At 45.6% G+C, this 16,426-nt stretch overlaps 1 protein-coding gene and 1 long non-coding RNA gene across 4 annotated transcripts in view; both read right to left on the bottom strand.

Moving 5' to 3' along the window:
• The window catches only part of LOC113746354 (uncharacterized), a 1,516-nt gene extending 1,188 nt beyond the window's left edge, over nt 1-328 (bottom strand). The window contains exons 1-2 of the long non-coding RNA XR_003462786.1: nt 307-328; nt 93-185 (exon numbers count right to left, since the gene is read on the bottom strand). This is a non-coding gene — a long non-coding RNA (uncharacterized LOC113746354). The remainder of the gene's footprint in view (nt 1-92; nt 186-306) is intronic.
• A 1,765-nt stretch (nt 329-2,093) lies between these two features.
• LOC104937350 (piezo-type mechanosensitive ion channel component 2) overlaps nt 2,094-16,426 on the bottom strand; it is a 35,590-nt gene continuing 21,257 nt past the window's right edge. For all 3 annotated transcript variants that reach the window (XM_027281796.1, XM_027281797.1, XM_019258804.2), the window contains 32 exons: nt 15,522-15,623; nt 14,650-14,827; nt 14,487-14,573; nt 14,088-14,244; nt 13,863-13,959; nt 13,533-13,698; nt 13,357-13,446; nt 13,183-13,271; nt 13,026-13,091; nt 12,805-12,926; nt 12,608-12,710; nt 12,302-12,370; nt 11,971-12,137; nt 11,210-11,898; nt 11,035-11,136; nt 10,799-10,955; nt 10,123-10,305; nt 9,832-10,012; nt 9,492-9,591; nt 8,552-8,699; nt 8,356-8,443; nt 8,129-8,255; nt 7,873-8,031; nt 7,596-7,743; nt 7,322-7,510; nt 6,938-7,030; nt 6,001-6,167; nt 5,384-5,500; nt 5,030-5,109; nt 4,319-4,532; nt 3,954-4,095; nt 2,094-3,316 (listed from right to left, as the gene is read on the bottom strand). In XM_027281796.1, coding sequence (XP_027137597.1) covers nt 3,215-3,316; nt 3,954-4,095; nt 4,319-4,532; nt 5,030-5,109; nt 5,384-5,500; nt 6,001-6,167; nt 6,938-7,030; nt 7,322-7,510; nt 7,596-7,743; nt 7,873-8,031; nt 8,129-8,255; nt 8,356-8,443; nt 8,552-8,699; nt 9,492-9,591; nt 9,832-10,012; nt 10,123-10,305; nt 10,799-10,955; nt 11,035-11,136; nt 11,210-11,898; nt 11,971-12,137; nt 12,302-12,370; nt 12,608-12,710; nt 12,805-12,926; nt 13,026-13,091; nt 13,183-13,271; nt 13,357-13,446; nt 13,533-13,698; nt 13,863-13,959; nt 14,088-14,244; nt 14,487-14,573; nt 14,650-14,827; nt 15,522-15,623 — 4,679 coding nt within the window. In that variant the 3' untranslated portion in view covers nt 2,094-3,214. The remainder of the gene's footprint in view (nt 3,317-3,953; nt 4,096-4,318; nt 4,533-5,029; nt 5,110-5,383; nt 5,501-6,000; nt 6,168-6,937; nt 7,031-7,321; nt 7,511-7,595; nt 7,744-7,872; nt 8,032-8,128; nt 8,256-8,355; nt 8,444-8,551; nt 8,700-9,491; nt 9,592-9,831; nt 10,013-10,122; nt 10,306-10,798; nt 10,956-11,034; nt 11,137-11,209; nt 11,899-11,970; nt 12,138-12,301; nt 12,371-12,607; nt 12,711-12,804; nt 12,927-13,025; nt 13,092-13,182; nt 13,272-13,356; nt 13,447-13,532; nt 13,699-13,862; nt 13,960-14,087; nt 14,245-14,486; nt 14,574-14,649; nt 14,828-15,521; nt 15,624-16,426) is intronic.

Below are 16,426 nucleotides of genomic sequence, written 5' to 3' on the forward strand. Positions count from 1 at the left end.
TAACCACGCTACTGTGGAGCTAAACAGACCTTTTACACAAGGCTACTGTGGCGCTAACAGACCTACACAAAGCTAATGTGGCGCTAACAGACCTTACACAAAGCTAATGTGGCGCTAACAGACCTTACACAAAGCTAATGTGGCGCTAACAGACCTTACATAAAGCTAATGTGGCGCTAACAGACCTTACACAACTCATGAGGCGCTAAACGCCCTACACAAAGCTAATGTGGCACTAACAGACCTTACACAAAGCTAATGTGGCGCTAACCAGACCTTACCAACGCTAATGTGGAGCTAAACGACCTTACACAAAGCTAATGTGGAGAAACAGACTTACACAAATCTAATGTGGCACTAACAGACCTTACACAAAGCTATGTGGCGCTAACATGGAGCCATTTACTGTTACTGAAAGTTAGAGCATCCTGATGGTGGTATTATGGCTACTCATAAGATGTTGTACTAGTATACTGTATTAAATTCTGTGTCAGTGTTCATCAATCTTTACTGGAACATGAGTCTAAGTGGAACCTGAGCACAGTGGAACATGACGCTACAGTAGAAATGAAGCTACAGTGGAACTGAAGCCTAAAGTAGCACATGCAAGCTAATTGGAACAATAACTAAAGTGGAAAACATGAAGTAATAATAGAACATGACCAGCTTAAACAGTGAACATGGAAGACTACAGTTGGAACATGAAGCTAAAGTGGAAACATGAGCTAAAGTAGAACAATGAAGTCTAAAGATGACATGAAGGTAAGATAGAACATTGAAGCTAAATGGAACATAAGAGTAAAGTGGAACATGAAGCTCAGTTAAACATGAAGCGACAGTAGAACATGAAGCTAAAGTGGAACATGAAGGCAGTAAAAAAGTGACTGAAGCTAAGAGTAACATATCCAGTGGAAAATGAAGTATGAAAATAAACAAATTAGACATAAGGCTACAGTGGGAACTGAAGGCTAAAGTGGAACATAGAAGCTAACAGTAGAACATGACAGCTAAAGTGGAACATGTGCTAAGTGGAACATGAAGCTCATGTAGAACATGAAGCCTAACTTGAACATGATAGCTAAAGTCGAACATGAAGCTACAGTGGAACATGAAGCGGTAGTGGAACAGGAAGTAAGTGACAGGAAGCTAAGGGGAAACGGGAAGTGGCGAACATGAAGCTACAGTGAGAACATGAAGGTAAAGTTCGAACATGAAGCAAAAGGGAACATAAGGTAAAGTGGAAACATGTAAGCGACGTTGAACATGAAGCTAAGTGGAACGAAGCTAAGAAACATGAGTACTACAGTGGAACATGAAGCCTAGTGACTAGCATGGGAACATGAAGTGCTAAGTGGAAAAACCATGAAGCTAAAGTAGAAATGAAGTACAATGGGAACATGAAGGCGAAAGTAGAACATGATGCGACAGTGGAACATGAAGCTACAGTGGAAACATAAGGTAAGGAATCATAGCTAAGTAGAACATGAAGCTAAAGTGAACATGAAGCTAAAAGAACAAGAAAAATGAACAATGAAGCTACAGTAGAACAGGAAGCTAAAGTGGCAGAAGCTACAGTGGAACGAAGGCTCAGTAGAACATGAAGCTAAAGTGAACATGAAGCAAAGTGGAACAGCAGGTAAGTGGAAAACATGAAGCTACAGAGAACATGAAGCTAGTGAACCTGAGGAAAGTGACATAACTCGTGGAACATGAAGGCTACGTGGCAAACAAGCTAGTGACAGGTAAAGGTGGAACAGTGAAGTCTTGACAAGCGAGTAGAGATAAGCACATGAAGAGATAAAGTGGAACCTGAGCTACAAGTAGAACATGAAGCTACAGGACTGGCACGGGAACATGAAGGTAAAGTGGAACATGTAAGTGATAGCTAAGTAGAACATGAAGCTAACAGTAGGAACATGAAGCAAATTTAGGAACTGATACAGTGAACCATGTGAACTACAGTGGAACATGGAGCTACAGTGCGACATGAAGCTACAGGGAACATGAGCTAAAGTGGAAACATGAAGCAGTAATGAAGCTCGGTACACATGAAGCGACAGTGAAAACATTAGGCTACAGTGGGGAACTGACGGTACAGTTGGAACATGAAGCTAAAGTAGAACATGAAGCTACAGTAGAACATGAAGCTACAGTGGAACATGATGCTACAGTAGAACATGAAGCTACAGTAGAACATGAAGCTAAAGTGGAACATGAAGCTACAGTGGAACATGAAGCTAAAGTGGAACATGAAGCTAAAGTAAAACATGAAGCTACAGTGGAACATGAAGCTACAGTGGAACATGACGCTACAGTGGAACATGAAGCTAAAGTGGAACATGAAGCTACAGTGGAACATGAAGCTAAAGTGGAACATGATGCTACAGTAGAAGATGAAGCTACAGTGGAACATGAAGCTACAGTATAACATGAAGGTAAAGTGGAACATGAAGCTACAGTGGAACATGAAGGTAAAGTGGAACATGATGCTACAGTGGAACATTAAAAATTAAAAGTGAAACAGCTGTGTGGCTGTGCAGGACTGTTCCTGAACACAAAGTCATTGCAAAGGTCCTGGAAAACATTAAGAACACACATTTATTGTCTTTGTTTCTGTATTAATACATCTGTCAATCAATGTGGGAGTGACAGCAGCAATATCCAATCATATGGTTCGAACTTTGGCTTCACTTTACTTTGCATCACTGATTGGTCCTCACCAATCATCATTGCTGCCTGTTCAAAGGTACGTTCACAAAACACAACAAACTTTTCCAGGAACTCTTTGTTTTCCACGGCTTTAACAGGAGCTGCATTAAAAAGAATTCCAGGTTTTCCAGGATGTCTCATATCCCTGCAGTGACTGATAATCAATAACTAATACTAATATCATATTCCCATAACACTTTCTGTGGTGTAGCACTGTCCTCGGATCAGTTGAGGTCTTATGACAAGGTTGGCTCCGCCTCTCCTATTGGTCATGCATCAAACAGGTAACGTTCTTCTAATTTTTCTGTTTCTTAAAACCTTCAAAATAAGAGTCTGCATGGTTCTTTACCTACCATCACTGATAGTTCCTTCATCTGGAGAACATGCTCTGTATAACATTTAAAGAACGTTAAAGGAACCACCACATCTAGTTCACAGATGAGTGATGATGTCACAGTCTGTGATGTCACAGCAGGTATAATCAATACTGTATTAATCGATGAGGTCAGCGCCGTGTCCATTTGATCAGCGTCTCTGGTGATCGATAGAGGAAGATCAGTTTGGCGTAAAGCTCCTCCTCCAGCTCCAGCTCACCTGTCTCTCTCACCTGAAACAGATAACAGCCAATCACGTCACACCATAACTCATCAGGGTAAAGTCTTTGTGAAACAGGAAATAGGCATTTACAGGAGCCACCGACGTCCCAGAGACTTGACCTCTGATCGCACAGACATCACGGAGACTTAAACTCTGATCGTACAGACATCGCGGAGACTTAAACTCTGATCGTATAGACATCACGGAGACTTAAACTCTGATCTTACAGACGTCGCGGAGACTTAAACTCTGATCATACAGACATCACGGAGACTTTAACTCTGATCATACAGACATCGCGGAGACTTAAACTCTGATCGTAAAGACATCGCAGAGACTTTAACTCTGAACGCACAGACATCGCGGAGACTTAAACTCTGATCGCACAGACGTCACAGAGACTTAAACTCTGATCGCACAGACATCGGGGAGACTTAAACTCTGATTGCACAGACGTCACAGAGACTTAAACTCTGATCGTAAAGACATCGCGGAGACTTAAACTCTGATCGCAAAGGCATGGCAGAGACTTAAACTCTGATCGTACAGACGTCACAGAGACTTAAACTCTGATCGTACAGACATCACAGAGACTTAAACTCTATTGTTGTTGCAGAGCACTGAAGGGGCGAAAAATGTGGACATACCAGGAATATGTCGGTGCAGAGTTTAAGGATGCGGTCAACACATGGCAGCTCCTCGAACATGATGGAGTGACTGATCCCGCTGAAGAACTCTCGAACAAACTTCCCGATCACTAGCACCACTGAGGCATACAATCCCATGATGCTGAGCGGCCACAGACATAGAAGAACACAGTAAGTTGTTAAGTGGGATGGACATGACCTGGACGTGTTCCGATCGTAGACTATACATGAAGATGAACAATGTAACAATGAAGGTAGAACTTGTTCGTTAGCTTTCACTATCATAAGTACAGGGTGACAGTAATATCCTCATGTATTACTATAATACTACTACATTTTCTGCAATACTTAAAGGTAACGTGTACCCGTATCCAGCCAGGAAGCCCAGACTCGGAGGACTGACTTTATCGCTGAACACAAACAGTTGAAGCCCCGCCTCCCTCCTGCCAGTCACTGAAGCCTCGTCCCCCAGAGGCACCAGGCTGGCAGCCGGTTGGTCAACAATCCACCACTCCTGGATCTCTTGGCTCTGATTGGTCGACCGTTCCAGGGCCAACAAGATGTCCTTGTAGCGGTCGTCTGATTTGAGGAGAGAGGAGAAAAGCCATGATTCTTGTTTTCACTGTGTGTGGTGGTCTTGTGTCTTGTGTTGGTATTTGGTGTTGTGCCTCATTTAATCTAATTTCAAGACTGCATCTGACTGATGGCAGGAATGAAGAAAAACTATAGAGACAGCAATTTATATTAATAAACTCTTTGTAGTCAAGTTAAAGGTCCAGTGTGTCAGATTAATAAGCTTCATTACTCTGTTTCATTCATAAATTAAAATCAGACTTCAGAATGAGATTTTGAGTTTGAGTTGAACCACTTTGAACCTCCATGTTTCTTCAGGAGCTGAGAACAGACAAACCAAACTCTGTATCGAGATCTCTTTCACTGTTGTTTCTCCTTTGTGTTAGGAAAAAGAGGGTGAAGTGAAGTGAATCTACAGACTGGACCTTTAACTTCTTGAATTAAAAGCAGTGATTTCAGTTTGTTAGCATGTTGCACATTAACTGATGACTGCGTGTTCATACCTGTGTAAAGCTGCTCGATTGGTTTCGCATTGGAATCGCTTGGAGCTCGAATGAAACATGGAAACACTCCTTGTATCACCCTGAAAACATTGATATAAAAAGACATATATAGAGAGAAGGTGGCTTCACTTCCTGCCACTACGGGAAGTGTCTGACAAAGCAGATGCACCGGGCGATATATTTAAGTCTTTTAGCGTTTAGCGTTACTTAAAAAAATAATAAATGTTACTTACAAAGACAAACTCATCACCAACAGACTGCTGCCAAAGCTAATCAGGTTTCCAGGTTTGATTAGCAAACACATTCAATGTATAACCCCACCCCTCTGTAAGTAGCCCCGCCCCCTGCACTCACACAGGAAGTGTCCTGGTTCCATTCAGCAGCTGGATGAGCTCAAGACGAGTCTGATCATCCAGGTAGGTCACATGTTTACCTGAAGCAAGCTCCACCTTTGCCCCCAGACTCAAGTTCCTGTTTGAAAAAAACAAACAAAAAAACTACTACTACTTCTACTACAACTAGTGCTACTGTTACTACTACTACTACTACTACTACTACTGCTACTACTACTAGTGCTACTGTTACTACTACTACTACTACTACTACTACTACTACTACTAGTGTTACTGTTACTACTACTACTACTACTACTACTGCTACTGCTACTACTACTAGTGCTACTGTTACTACTACTACTGCTACTGCTACTGCTACTACTACTACTACTACTACTACTACTGTTACTACTACTACTACTGCTACTGCTACTACTGCTACTGCTACTGCTACTACTGCTACTACTACTACTACTACTACTATGACTACTACAACTACTATAACTACTATCCCTACTGCAGTGACGATGACTATGACTACTACTATTATTACTTAAGTTCCTAAGACAACCTTCAGACTGAAGTTAATGTCAGATTCACATCACGGTGATTATTGATAAGTAGAGTGCAGCTGACCTCTGAACAGTCCAGGACACAGTCAGGGGGAAGTGGTCCAGGTTGAGCACCTGGCTCAGGTACTGCCTGCTGGGAGGACTGATGGTCCACAGAGAATTACTGCTGCCCTGCAGCTCTGCCACTGTCACATCCTCACGACCATACGCCTCCAGGAACTGCAGGGCACTCTGGGAAATACAGGCCACAAAGTTACTGGGATAAAACTACAAGCTGTAGCACCAGTACTGCAGTCAGTGCAGGGCCGCTTCTAACTGTCAAACTCTGAGGGAGTAAACTTTTCAGATGATCTGTGGCAATGCAACAGTCTGTTACATCTGAAGAAAACAAAATGAAACAAAGTCTTCCCACCAATCCAAAACAGTAAAAAAGAAATAACTTCATTACCTATATGAATAAAAATAGAGTGGAGCAGCCTCCATATTAATGTGTAAACAATAAAAAAGTAAGAATAATACTAATCAGAAACATTTATATGTAACACTGCAACCACTACAGCACCATTTTGGACCGGTTACTGTGATTGTGCGAACGTTGAGGCCCCTGCACAACATTAACAGCTGTTATCTGTTATTGTTTTCATGCCATTGTTAATGGTGCCTACCGTTATTCTCACTTCTGTGACTGGCTTCATACCCGTCATACCTGTCGGCAGGCGTCACTCACTGTGTGACGTGACAACAAACAGTCACAGCTTCCCTATCAGAGCAGCTTAGTTTGGATTGTGAAAAAAGCTTTTTATAGTAGTTTATAGAATAGGCATGCTTCACACAACAAATGAGAGGGTTACAAATAAAGACAGCTACTTTTAATTCTCCCAAAATATATTGAGGCTGAACTTGCAGCTTGGGGGGCCCTGGTGACCCTGTGCATCTGCATAGTCCGCATATACCAAGAAACAGCCCTGAGTCAGTGTGTTGTAATACTGCAGAGTACTTACAGGAGTGTAGCTGTAGGAGCTGGTGAAGGAGCTGAAGTCCTTCTCAGTCAGATCTTTGAGCTGATTCTGCTGAGCGCTCATTGTGAAGATTGGCTGTCAACAACAACACAACAGTACCACCAATACTACTATAAATATTACTATAAATACACACAACAACAACACGTCAGTACCACCAATACTACTATAAATATTACTATAAATACACACAACAACAACACGTCAGTACCACCAATGCTACTACTGTTACCAATACAACACTTTTAAGAGTCGTCCTAAGACTTTCCTTATTGATACAGCTCAAAGTGCTGGCTCAGGTCAACCCTTAGTGTGCTGCTATAGGACTACACTTCCCATGATGCACCTCAGTCCAGGTGAAGTTACCTGGAAGCCTCCCAGTGTGATGGTCAGGGAGACGTCGAGCGGTCGGTTGACGACTCCGGCGACAGATTTAATGAGCGACATGAAGAGTAGCGGAAACCAGACGATACAGATGAGCAGCAGAACAATGAGTCCGCCCATCCCGTACTTCACCACCCGCTTCTTCTTCTGACCACGAGGCTGAGGGTACCTCTGTGTACAAACACACAGTAATACATAAATATGTATGTACACTGACAGAAACATGTACAAATACATATATGTACACAGCACATGCCTTCTCAGACTCCCTCCAGCACTTTAAGACAAAGCAGTGGGCGTACACGTCCTCCACACAGATCCAGGAGGACAGAGACAGAGTAGTGTCTGTCCACACCCAGTCCATCACCGCCCTCAGCTCCGTCAGGAAGGGAACCAGACGGAAGCTACAGATAGACAGACAGGCGGTGAGACACAGGCTGAGGAAACGTGTCAACAGTCAGGGAATTAAAAGTGTCTGCGAACATGATGTTACTGAAATGGTCACAGTCTCTCTATCCTTGTGCCAAGCTCACCCCTGGAACAGGAAGAGGTTCAAGTAGTTGTAGCTCTTTGTCAGGAAGTTTCCCAGAACTCGTGTCGGATACCCGGATCGAATCTGATAGGCCGACAGACCGAAGTAAACGCACTTTACAAAATACCAGAGCTGAGCCACCAGGTTCTGATTGAAACGCCTGCAGACAGACAGACAGACAGACAGACAGACAGGTGAGCGCTGTTGCTGAATATGACCCTGACCGGCTTGAAGATTCATTTATATACATGAGTTACCTCTCCGTGACAGTCGGCAGGATGAAGAACATCCAGAAGTGAATCCCAAAAACCAAAATCACCTGGAAGACCAACTTCCCTAAAACTGTCTTCCTCAAATACAGAGCTCTGTCTATCACCATGGTGCCTGCAGACAGACAGGTGGACAGTAAGACAGGTAAAGAGACAGACAGGGAAACAGACAGACAGACAGACAGACAGACAGACAGACAGACAGAAAGACATACCAAACTGGATCAGAACCATCACTAAGAAAGCTTCTGGAACTTGGTCTTCTGACAGGGAGGAAGTGATGTCAGCAGCTGCAGAGTGTTTCTGGAAAATTTAAATGAAATCAAAGTCAGTGAAGCGTCATGTGATCAGGAAGTGAAGCGTCATGTGATCAGGAAGTGAAGCGTCATGTGATCAGGAAATCAACTTTACCCCAAATGCCCAGAAGCCAAAGACGATGATGATGAAGTCGACGGTGTCAGCGAGGAACATGAGGACGTAAACATCGGTCACAGCACTGTATTCTGGTTGGATGAGAGCTCTGAAGAACTGAAGGACCGGACGGTAGAGAGACATGCACCTGACAGAGAGACAGAGAGATTAACGTGATAACACGTAAACACGTTAACAACACGTTAACACGTTAACAACACGTTAACAACACGTTAACGCGTTAACAACACGTTAACAACACGTTAACACGTAAACACGTTAACAACACGTTAACAACAAGTTAACAACAAGTTAACAACAAGTTAACAACACGTAAACAAGTTAAAAACACGTTAACAACACGTAAACACGTTAACAACACGTTAACACGTTAACAACACGTTAACAACACGTTAACAACAAGTTAACAACAAGTTAACAACAAGTTAACAACACGTAAACAAGTTAAAAACACGTTAACAACACGTAAACACGTTAACAACACGTTAACACGTTAACAACACGTTAACAACACGTAAACACGTTAACAACATGTTAACACATTAACAACACGTTAACAACACGTTAACAACACGTTAACAACACGTTAACAACGCGTTAACACGTTAACAACACGTTAACAACACGTTAACAACACGTAAACACGTTAACAACACGTTAACAACACGTAAACACGTTAAAAATCACGTTAACACGTTAACAACACGTAAACACGTTAACAACACGTTAACAACACGTTAACACATTAACAACACATTAACAACACGTTAACAACACGTTAACAACACATAAACACGTTAAAAACATGTTAACACGTTAACAACACGTTAACAACGCGTAAACACGTTAACACGTTAACACGTTAACAACACGTTAACAACACGTTAACACACGGCTTCAGGGTTCAGGGTTAGCATACCTGCTAACAGAGAACGTCTTAGCTCGGATGGAAAGTTCTCTGAGTTTCTCAAGCAGCAGATCAAACCTGCTGGGCTGCTGAGCTCTGGAGCTGTCACTGCCTGGAGGAGGAGGAGGAGGAGGAGAGGAGAGGAGGAGCAGGAGAGGAGAGGAGGAGCAGGAGGAGGAGGAGGAGGAGAGGAGGAGGAGAAGAACATCAACAAACACAAGCTAGCTTTCTATTCAACATGTTTGTCCTTGTATTTATTTTCATTGTTCTTTCACATGGCAGAACGTCACCACTGAATCTTTGTTTAATTAGTACGTGTTGTTAACGAGTGATCAGGTGTGTTTGATTCAACCTGCTGGAGAACGCAGCTGGGTGGAGCTAGAACGTGTCCTTCTCCTGCCTCGTTGGCGGAGCGTGTTGACGGGGTCAGCCTGATCGATGGAAGTAACACCTTGGGTGGAGTCGGCCTGGTCGTGATGATGATGGAGAGTGTCAGTCTCCATGGTAACAGTCTGGTCCCAAAGTCCATGGCACTGTGGTGGAGGGAGCAGATGGGTCAAGACCTCCAGTATGGTTCTGTGTTCTATAAGTTAGTGTTTGTACCTCCAGTATGGTTCTGTGTTCTATAAGTTAGTGTTTGTACCTTGAGTATAGCTCGGTGGTAGAACAAAGCAAGCAGCTGCAGCAGGTCGTACAGAACGTAGGCCTCCTTCTTTTCCACGCCCAGAATGTTCGGGGGGTGAAACGGTTTGGAACGATCCACCTCCAACTTCTGGTTGAATGGAAAGAAACCAAACTGGAAGAAGTACTTGATGACAATGGTGACCTGAGGACACAGACAGGTGGACAGTCATGTGGACAGTCTGGTGGACAGACAGGCGGACAGACAAGTGGAAAGTCAAGTGGACAGTCATGTGGAGAGAAAGGTGGAGAGAAAGGTGGACAGACAGGTGGAGAGTCTGGTTGATAGTCAGGTGGACAGACAGGTGGACACTCAGGTGGATAGACAGGTTGACAGTCAGTTGGGCAGATAGGCGGGCAGACTGGCGGGCAGTCAGGCGGGGCAGACAGGCAGACAGACAGGCGGGCAGTCAAGCAGGCAGGCAGCCACGCATTCAGGCGGGCAGTCAGACGGGCAGGCAGGCGGGCAGGCTGGCGGGCAGCAGGCGGGCGGGCTGGGCAGGCGGGCGGGCTGGCAGGCGGGCGGGAGGGCTGGCGGGCAGTCAGACGGGCAGGCATGCGGGCGGGCTGGCGGGCGGGCAGTCAGGTGGGCGGGCGTGGGGGCAGGCGGGCAGTCAGGTGGGCGGGCAGGCAGGCACCTCGGTGTAGATGATGGCCGTCATCCAGAATGTCTTACTAGGTCGGGGGACGGACAGCGTGGCCCAGAGGAACACCAGAACAGGAAGGACCAGCGTCAGACAGCTGGCAGACACCATGTGGTTCAACACGATGACCAGGTAACACACCGTCTCCGACCTGACAGGACAACCTGAGTATCGTAGCAGCCACACGGAATCTGTGAGGAATGTGGCGTTACCTGTGGGGCAGGGCTTACCTGGCTGCTAGGATGTTGTAGAGGGCATAGCACAACTGGAGCAGCTGGTGTTGGTTGCCGTAGAAATGGTCTGATGACTCCAGCTCCTCATCATAGAAAGTCCTGAAACACGGTGAAGCAGAGAGTGAGTCATCCGTGTCAGGTGAATCATCTCTGAGACTCACCTGCGACTTACCTGTTCCTCAGCAGCTCACTGGCCGTCAGCTCCTGAGTGTGAGACGCCAGTGGACAGGAAGTCGAGGCCGAGTCAGACAGGAAGTCTCTCCTCTCCAGCGGAGTCTGCCTCCTAAAATTTGACTCCGCCTCCTGGTGCTGGTCCAGGCCCAGAGCGAGACTGTAGGACGGTGGGAGGAGGACGGAGGAAGGGGAGGTGGGGGAGGAGGCGCTGGTGAAGGTGTGAGGGTCGACAGGAAGTCGCTGGTTTGATTCTTCACCACTGTTTGAGCTGGCTGACCTGTGACTCTGACCCTCTGAAGATGATGAAGATGATGAAGACCGGACTCGGTCCATCCTGGACAGTTTGGGTCGCCTTCTTTGGCTCGTGTTAGCCACAAAGCATTCTGGGTCTGCTGATGGACCCCCCAATTCTTCACCTGAACCTCCTGATACTGGTCCTGGTTCATCTGGACCATCTGCTCCTGGTTCTGGTTTCTCTGCTGTTTGACCTCCGGCTTCATCTTCTTCTTCTTCTGTATCAGTCGAAGGACTCACTCCCTCTTCTTCTTCTTCTTCTTTCCTTCCTGTCTCTGCTGAGGCCTGCAGCTCAGCCTCATGGGTACTGTAGTCCAGGCCTGACTCTCTGGAGCCTCTCATCATCTGTTCTTGGTAGTAAACGTGGATCGCCTCTCTACTAGGAGCGTGACCCTGAACAGACACATCAGAATTAATCATCACACACTCAGCTCCTCCATCTTTGTTGTAGTCCTGACTGTGTACCTGTTTGGCCTGATGCGTCAGCATGCAGCGCTCAATGCGGAGCACGGTGGAGATGTCGACGTGTTCCTGACACAGACCATTGAGCCAGGCAGTCAGAGAGTCCAGCAGAGCTGACAGCAGAACCCAACAGAACCTCAACGTGTTGGAGAACCGACGTAACACTGTGTCTGAAACACACAAAGTTGTCATGGCAACGCAGTTTGTCAACAGTGTTTCTGATCTTATCTTAGAACACCATTTCCAATGAACCCCTAGACCTGAAAAAAACATCCAGATGAGGATGTGAAGACTCATGGGAACTGTAGTTCTGTTGTGGAGCTTCTTCTCTCACCTGGTCCCTCCTCTTTGTCCTCGTCCTCCTGTCGCTCCTCCTCCGTCTCCTCCATCACCTCCAGAAGTCCTGAACAGGTGGAGGAGTCACAGGTTACAGACGAGCTACAGATGAGTGTGTCATATTTAATGTGTGACAACACCAGAAACAGGATGGGACTCCTCACCTCCTTTATCCCTGCCTCCTCCTCCTCACCTTCTCTCTCCCTGCCTCCTCCTCCTCACCTCTCTCCCTGCCTCCTCCTCCTCACCTCCTTTATCCCTGCCTCCTCCTCCTTACCTCTCTCCCTGTCTCCTCTCTCCTCACCTGCTCTCTCCTCGTTCCTCCTTCGTTCAGACAAGTTCTTTTTCTGGTTGTTGCGAGCTCTCATTGCTGTTCTGGAGTCTGTTATCCAGGCGTGATACACAAACTGACAGAGAGACAGGCAGACAGACAGTCAGACAGACAGGTTATAATCCTGATGATACATATCCCACTCCCCCCTGTGCTTCATGCTGACTCACCTGGAAGGCTGATTTTTCAGGTAGCTCTTCTTCCTTCTTCCCCTCTTCATCCTTCCTGTCGTCGTCATCCTCCTCCTCCTCACTGTCTGTCTCAAACAGGTAGTAGTGACCACTCCTCACCACTGCAGGCAGACAGACAGGTCAGACACACAGACAACTACAGACACAGAATGGCTCTGATTGGGTCTGAGAGTGATGATGTCAGGGGTCATGTGACTCACTGGAGGCGTGGTTTACCCATGGTCTCCACCACTCCTTCTGCTGCCGGCCCTTCCTGGTTTCTTCACCTAAACATCCAATCATAGAAAACACCGTCACCACGGCAACCACAGTTTGTCTACACACTGTCACCACGGCGACCACTGTTTGTCTACACACCGTCAGTATGGAAGCTGTCATGGGTCAAACTCAGCAGTTTCTCTTTTCCTTTGCGGAACTTCTGCTGTCGAGATTTAATCCTCTCCATCCTGAAGGAGACACGGGAAGAGGTTCACAGGTCAGACCGGGTCAGACCGACTCTGACTCGTCTCAGAGACTCTGCTTGTGTCTTACTGTCTCTTCAGCAGGTTCATCGACATCTTCTCCACCTCCAGTCTCGCTCTGACAGCTTTCACGGTGGACGCCTCGAAGAGCTCCGCCCCCCTGCAGCACAGACGATGACATTGTGTGTGTGTGTGTGTGTGTGTGTGTGTGTGTGTGTTTGTGTGTTTGTGTGTGTGAGTGTGTACCTGGAGGCCAGTAGTTGTGTATTTTGCAGGTCCAGGACGACGTACAGGAAGTAGTGGCTCCTGAAGACCCGCCTCTGTAACAACAGGAAACAGAAACACACGCCGTCCCAGATGATCCCTGCCTCGTCGCTCGGCAACTCACACTGTTTACTGCTCTGCTGCTCCGCTGCAGCAAGCGACACACACATGGACAACAGACAGGTGGGCAGAGAGACAGAGACACAAGTAGGCAAAGAAACGGGTAAACAGAGAGACAGAAAGACAGGTATGCAGAGAAACAGGTAGACAGAGAAACAGGTAGGCAGGCAGGCAGAGAGACAGGTTACTTACGTTTAGTGTAACCTTTGATGGTGCAGGCCAAACTGAAGAGCTGAATCAGCCAACAGTGATTCAACACCAGTGACTTAATGAAACCACAGGCCAGGATCTGTACAGGCAGCCAGCCAGACAGACAGACAGGCAGACAGACAGGCAGACAGACAGACGATAGTGATGAAGGTGTGATGACTGTGTGATGATGAAAATAATGATTATGAGGACAATGAAGTATCTTACGGACAGAATATTCTTCATGGTGATGACGAACACGTTGTAGCCAATCAGACAGTCCCAGTACACCAGGATGGATCTGACTGGTTTCAGCAGCAGGTCTCCGCCCACCAACAGGAAGTAGAAGCAGGCCACCAGGTAACCCATACAGAAGATACTGATCCTGGAACAGGAAGTCCAAACCTGTCATCAGTTCAGGATGGGTCATGTTACAAGTAACAAGAAAACTGTCACCAGGTGTCTGTATAACGCCTTGAGCAAAAAGTTTAGTGGTCTCACAAAATCCATAACTTTCTGACTTCGTCCTGAATATTCAGGTTTTACAAACACACCTGCGGTTCAGTTTTCCCTAATACCTATAAAAAGGACATTTTTACTCTGTTACCTGTGGCTCCACCCACTCACCTGGTGGTCCCGGTGATAAAGATGATGGTGAGAACGAACCAGAACATGTAGCTGAAAATGATCACCTTCATCATGTCCAGGTAAGACCTGCACATACAGAAGTAAGAGGTCAGACAGGTCAACAGGCAGGGAGACAGACAGGTGGACACTGGGCGGAGTTTACCTGCACATCATGAAATCAGGGACTGTGTTGAGGCGGAGTCGTCTGACTGGATCAGAGACCTGTCCATCATCTCCATCCAGCTCACAGTTGTCTCCAGCGAGGATCTGAACGGATGGCTGAAGCTCCTCCTCAAAGACCTGCAGCTGCAAGGAGGCGCCGAGGAGGAGCAAGAAGTCATCTGAAAGATCAGGAAACATACCTGGACTGTCAATCAAAGACATCATAGCATCAGTAAACACGTATGTGTGACATGTATGTGACATTTTCAGAGTCCACCAAATGAATCCTGAAGTTTAAAGATGTTTTTGATCTGAAGGTTTGCAAGGTTTGCAGAAACACAAATAAAGTTTATTTCTGAAAAGATTGTTTTGAAGGTTAATCCCAACTTTTATATCAAATCTGACTGACTGAATGAATTGTGATATTAAGTTTAAGAATCTGAAGATAACACAAAATGGACATCAGCATCATCACCGATCATCTGATTGAAAAAAATGCTGTTCTGTGTGTGGAAGCTTTGTAACATGGATTCATCTGGAGGGAGCGTCCTGTTCAAAGGGCTGAAGAGAACCTGGAGGAGGCTCACTGGGAGGAGCAGAACCTGACTGCTGCTTTGATACTGGATGAGGGCTCAAATTGAACTTGAACACCTGAGATCAATGATCGGCCGGTCGTTTTATCAGATCTGCTGTCAGCTGATACCCTCCTGGTGAGGTGAATCGGAGTTAGGGTTGGGTAAGGATCTGGATCAGGTAACAGGGAGGCTGCTGGACAGACCAGGTGAACCCAAACATGAGGGTGAACCCTGTCCATGACTGTTATTTGTCACTGTCAGTTTCACTCATCGATGACGATGACGATAATGATCTTACAGAGGAGGAAGAGTGGGTTCGGTGGTGTCAGGTGATCAGGGAGGAAGAGCCACTTCACCACGTTGGAGTCCATGTTGGAGGACGGAGGTCTCCAGGGATAATCTGAGAAGAGAGTTTTCATTCAGATGAACATCTGCTTCATTTTCTTCTGGTTTAACTCCAAACTTTTGATCGTCACCCTAAATTTTTGGTTTTGTTTGTGACACCTTCATGGTAAAAATGTACACGTCCAAACAAACTGCTATAAAATATCACATCAATATTTATTTCATAAATCTCTGAAACAACTTCAGACTTGCTCCAAACTACCAAACAGTGAATAACTGTCCTGACTGTAACCCTTTAAATGTCAGTTCAATTATTTGAATGATTCATTATTTATCACATAAAAAGGTGGATGTGGTGTTGGTGCTGTTACAGTCTTAGATATGTCAAACATGAACAACTACATTGATTTGACTGCATTAGTATTTTTCATGTAGTGTCAGATTCTCCCTCTGGACACCATTTTGTTAATCTCACTGTCATTACACGATCAAACCATTCTGTGATGTCAACATTTCATCTGGACCAAAGTCATATTTGACATTTTTACTGGATTCCACCAGATTCAACCATTTGTCAGTTTAAAGTGAACAGTTTTCACTGTAGTGTCTGTAGGGAGGACTGGATAGGTTGTGGAGACTTTTCACATATGAATTTATCAGTTATTTCCCTTGTAAATTTCCCAAAGACTCAACCTACAACATGTTATAAAGTGGAAGTTATGAAGTTCAATTGAAGGTATAAAGAGTTCAATGAAATCAGGTCACATGATCATCATCAGTAAACAGCGATGAAGGCTGCTTTCCCGGAAAGTGAACCGTAGAGTCTGTATGGAGGACTGACCGGGTCACGATGACCAC

The sequence above is a fragment of the Larimichthys crocea genome, chromosome VIII (genome assembly GCF_000972845.2).
Source record: "Larimichthys crocea isolate SSNF chromosome VIII, L_crocea_2.0, whole genome shotgun sequence".
Lineage (NCBI taxonomy): Eukaryota > Metazoa > Chordata > Actinopteri > Sciaenidae > Larimichthys > Larimichthys crocea.